Raw genomic sequence first — 4,987 nt, 5'->3', positions numbered from 1 at the left:
AAATAAATACTATCTATATAAATTGTGCCTCCTAGATAGAGTGAATTTAACTGTGGTTGAATGAGAAGTATAAATACATAAAATTCTGATACTGTATTATTTTGTACACAAACACATCATGTCACACTCCAGCAGGACATAATCATTAAAATAAAAGGACTGTACTTAAGAAGTATTTGTATTTCATGAATTATATTATTGCATTTGACCACAGCCCTCAGAGAGATTTTCATTTTGGTGAAAAGGTTTGGGCACTAAAACAGCTGGACTAGTGCATCCTAAATTTAACATAAATTACTTATTTTAATACAACAGTCATTTCTGCAGTTTTTTGTTCTTCTCCTAATAAATATCATTACAGAAAATCTAACTGCTCATTTCAAATCAATACTTTGAGTTTTAATACGTATCAGATACTTTAAGACTTTTACTCAAGTAATTTTCCTAAAGGAGACTTTAACTTTTACCAAAGTATTTTTTTGGTAAGATACTTTGTACTTTTACTCAAGTATCACTCTGTGATACTTTACGCAATACTGACAGCAACAATCATAAATTAAAGTACAAAGTCCAACAAATGAAATTAAGAATGAGATAATCTGAAGGGATGGGCTTTCAGGCCAGTCTTTGGCTCTAGAATTTATGGCAGCCCCACACACACWAAAAATATATATTTTGGCATAATTTTTGGATATTTGATATTAGACATTTGAATAGGATGTTGTTTTCATCTTTATTTACAGCTCTGGTTTCTGCACGTTATTCATACAGATTTTGTTTGATGCAACTAGTTTCCTGTATACTGCACAAACGCTTTTAAATGTCATTATTTTCAATTAAGTGTATTTGAATAAGAAAACCGTATCATATCTAATGTCAATTCTATTTGCTTCTCTGGCAAATTAAACTTACACCTTTACTGTGAGAAGATGTGATGTTTGAATATTTTGGAGTCTCGTGATTTTTACATGAATAACGATAAAGCTAGATTAATAAAATTATTTTTTTCTTTAGGTTTGTGGCTCATAACCCTGGACATCTACGATTACTGAAAATATAAGAGGCATGACAATGATGTCATCGTGTCTGCTTATGCAGCTGTAATTATGAGCTTTRATAAAAACTTCTCTTCAAACACAGTGGGTTACTGTGAAGGCCAGAGATCTTGAGCAGAAACCAACCTCATCCAGTTTCTTCAGTTCCTGCAGCCTCAGCTCCTCGGCCTGCWGCTGGGCCGAGGCTGAGGCGGCTCGGAGCTGCAGCTTCAGCTCCGTCAGGAGGTGCAGGTGCTTCTCATACTCCTGCTGCTGCTCAGGCCTCTCCCCGTCCAGCAGGCCGTCAGAGGCGGGTCTCCTCTGGAAGTAGYCTGTCAGCTTCACCTGCAGCCGTCTGTTCAGCCGGCTGGCCTGGCTCCTCTTTTTGTGCATGAACTCATCTTCTGTGTGTGCCGGACTGCTGCTCTCTGCGTTTGAGCTCCACGCTCCGTCATTGCTGTCAGCTTTAAAAACAAGATTCAGGTCACTTGACAGCAGTTGTTTGTTGTTGATCTTCAGCTCTTTATTGGMGGTGATGTTTCTGAGAGCAGTGCTCTCCTCTGGCTCGCAGGTGGCTGCTTCTTCAACAAAGAGGTCTTCTGTGACTATTTTACTGGCAGAGATTTCTCCTTCACTTGCTGGTCCAGCTGAGTCATCTTCTTCATTTCCATGATCATTAATGAGAGCCATTGTCTTCTTTTCGTTGAGCTCTAACTCACTATTCATTTTATTAATAAAAAAAACCTATGATTGTAATTCATTAAAGAATTATTCAACTTGTCTGTAGCTAAAGGGCTCGTGCAGTAGGTCAATGAAGACTGTTCGTTTAGTTTCTGTTGTCCTGGAAACACGGCTTCATCAGCCAATCACAGGCTCCCTAGCACCCGCTCCTGAATATTAATAAGGTCGGTGGGCGTGTCGCCAGAAGCATCTGGGCCGGAGGTGCGCATGCGCGCAGCTCCGCCTGCTACAACAAGAAGCAAGGAGCCGCCAGGCAAGATGGCCGACCTGGGGAAGAAGTACTGCGTTAACTGTCTCGCGGATGTTACGAACCTGCGGCTGCGCTGCACCGACTGCCCCGATATCGAGCTGTGCCCGGAGTGCTTCTCGGCGGGGGCGGAGATTGGCAACCACCGGAGATGGCACGGCTACCAGCAGGTCGACGGCGGGCTGTTCTCGCTCTGGGGTCCCGAGGCGGAGGGAGGATGGAGCAGCAGGGAAGAGCAGTCGCTGCTCGATGCTATCGAGCAGTATGGATTTGGAAACTGGGTACACAACTTTTCTTCACACACATGCATGTTACACAAAAGGCTCATTATACAGGGACAGTAACGACCACCACTTGACAAGGAGCTAATATTATTGCAACATGTCAGAGTCCTAAAGTTGTCAAATTAGTACATTTTAGCAGATTAGCGTTGTTTTTTTACTTTAAAAATAAGAGGTTTGACACATAAAGAAAAGCAAGCTGAAAATCTCTCCTAAATAAAACTTGAAACATGTTCTTGTTAGTATAGAAACATTTTTCAAAGAAAACTGGACTGTGTCAGTGCAGCTACTGCTTCAAATTACAGCAAAACTTCATTAATTTAGCTTAAGAAAACAAATGCATACACTTTATTCTATGAACTGTATAAAACGTGGAAAGAGAGCTAAGATCACAAGAAAAAAGAAAGCTGCTTCTTCGTGATTATATCCATGGTAACCATGCACCTGTGTCTGTCACTCCCTGACTGCCAGGTTAATGAGAGGCAGACTGAAACCTTAATCATTAGTTATATTTACATGTGCAAAAGTCTTTGATCAGATTAAAATATATCCGCGTTAAATAATCTGAATCATTTAATTAAATGGACACAAGATTAATTAATCTGACCATGACGAGCGTTTGCATGCACCCGGCTTTAAATGAGAATAGAAGTGCTGACATACACAGAGTTGTAAACTTACCATTAAAAAAAAACCACAGAAGAAGAAGTCCTACTTCCAGGATGAACATAAACAAACGCTGAAATAACTCCTTGTTCCTACTGGGGTCAAAAAACTTTAGACAGTTTAAATGAGCTAGCTAACCAGAGGTCTTTTTCTGGGTAAAATATTATTAACTTTAACTTCTTAACTATTTTCTCTTTTTTTCTGCTTAAAACATCTCCCACTTTTATTTAGTCTTACAAATGGTGAAAAAAAAACTCATTTACAATGGGTAATCAGTTTAAAACTTCAGTCATTAGGTACATCTCAGCCATAAAACCAGTAATATCAAAGGTTATACAACGTGCATTACTACAGAATGATGAAACGGTGGAGTCTAATGGAAAGTGATGAGCACCTATTGGGTTTTTTGTTGTTTTCCCTTTTTTAAACAGTTAACTAAATCTATTTCAGGAATGGTTTTGTGTTCACAGGATCTTAAAAGAGTTGTAAACAACTGTGCACTGCAAAATGACAACATTTAAGACTCGGAGAAGGACTTCCCTTTTAAATATCACAATGTGTCGGATCTTGCAGGCACAGCTTTAGCTGCTACATCCAATTGCCCAGCACCAAATACTTTTTGATTAAATATATGGTAAAATTTCAGTAATGTGTCATGGTATCATGTTTAAAACACACACGCACAAAAATACCCACCCCTCCCCCACTCCCATTTGCACTTTCACACTCACCCGTGTTACAAATGCAAGCACCGTTTAGCAGTGAGGAAGCAGCACACCGTTTACTGTCCTGTCCATCATGCCTGGGACATAGCAGTCATTATGGATGAGATGGATGCAAAGTAGTAAACATACAACAACAAAAAGGAAATTAACCAAAAAATTAAAAAAATGAAAAGAAAAACAATCCCTGGTTTTAGACATGTCCTCGCATTCGTTCAGACAGGCTACATCTTCTCCTTCACTTCGGTGTCTCGTTCAGCAGGATTACTCGGCGGCGACGGCCTCAGGACTGGCTGCCGTCTCTGGATCGGTCGGTGAAGTTTTAGCTGCTTTTTCTTCTCCTTCAGCCTCTCCCTCCACCTTCACTTCTTCGGCCTTTGGCTCCTCAGCTGCAGTCTCCTTGGCTTCCTCGCCGCTGCCCTCAGCTGGTTTGTCCTCCTCTGTAGCCTCTGAGGCAGGCTTCTCTCCTTCGGCTGCTCCTTCCTCTGCCGCCTCCTCTGACTCCTTCTTGGTCTAAAGGAGAAGCCGCTGAGCTTGAAAGAGGGCTTCTTGAAAGAAAAGCGCTTCTTCTTCTGCTTGCCCTCCTCACTGGTGGATGGGGCGTCTTCGTTAGCCTTGGCAGAAGTTTCTCCATTCATGATGGACGGCTCCTTCTCTCCGCTGGCTTCTGCGCCGTCTACTTTCYCACCCTCGCCTTTGGGCGCCTCCTCGGTGGGAGTGCTTCCATTGGCCTGCACATCAGCCTTGTTGGCGTCCTCTGCAGCTGGAGAGGCATCTCGTTGGTCTTGGCATGGCCATTCTCCTGTCCGTTCGTCTTGGACCCAACAGCCGCACCTTCTGCTGGCTTTTCCACCGCAGCTTCCTCTTTTCCAGCGGCTTTGGAGGTTTGCGCTCCCATGCTTTTTGTCCCAACAAAGGAACCCAACCGATCAAATGAACGAACAAAGACCGCAGGCTTCCTCCCCAAATATTCAAGGCACGCCGATGCCTCCCTGCGCGATGTAATTACCCCAAAAACCGAGGCTAAATCAACCAGCTGCGGAAAGAAACTCGCGCGAAAAAAAAAAGCAAAAAACAAAAAAAATAGGAACTATAACTATTCTCTCTTAAGAATTTAAACTCTATGAACTTTTTATGAGCTTCACTAAGATTTGCTCACAGGGCTATTATCAACCACTATACAGCTGCTGGTCATAAAATTAGAATATCATGAAAAAGTTTATTTATTTTAGTTATTTCATTCAAAATGTGAAACTTGTATATTATATTCATTCAGTGATTCCCCTACCATTATAC

The 4,987-nt window shown here is 41.7% G+C and overlaps 2 protein-coding genes and 1 pseudogene across 2 annotated transcripts in view; 1 reads left to right on the top strand and 2 right to left on the bottom strand.

Annotated features, from left to right (window-relative positions):
* The window catches only part of cfap184 (cilia and flagella associated protein 184), a gene marked incomplete at its 3' end in the record, with an annotated part of 7,006 nt that extends 4,846 nt beyond the window's left edge, over positions 1 to 2,160 (bottom strand). The window contains 2 exon segments of the mRNA XM_014017243.1: positions 1,182 to 1,498; positions 2,088 to 2,160. Coding sequence (XP_013872697.1) covers positions 1,182 to 1,427 — 246 coding nt within the window.
* The window catches only part of tada2b (transcriptional adaptor 2B), a 9,059-nt gene continuing 5,989 nt past the window's right edge, over positions 1,918 to 4,987 (top strand). The window contains exon 1 of the mRNA XM_014017242.1: positions 1,918 to 2,303. Coding sequence (XP_013872696.1) covers positions 1,983 to 2,303 — 321 coding nt within the window. The 5' untranslated portion in view covers positions 1,918 to 1,982. The remainder of the gene's footprint in view (positions 2,304 to 4,987) is intronic.
* On the bottom strand, positions 3,934 to 4,782 carry LOC106523717 (myristoylated alanine-rich C-kinase substrate-like; annotated as a pseudogene).

The sequence above is a fragment of the Austrofundulus limnaeus genome, unplaced genomic scaffold, assembly GCF_001266775.1.
Source record: "Austrofundulus limnaeus strain Quisiro unplaced genomic scaffold, Austrofundulus_limnaeus-1.0 Scaffold164, whole genome shotgun sequence".
Classification (NCBI taxonomy): Eukaryota; Metazoa; Chordata; class Actinopteri; order Cyprinodontiformes; family Rivulidae; genus Austrofundulus; species Austrofundulus limnaeus.
Note: the sequence above shows the minus strand (reverse complement) of the source record. Positions and strands in the feature narration are given on the sequence as shown.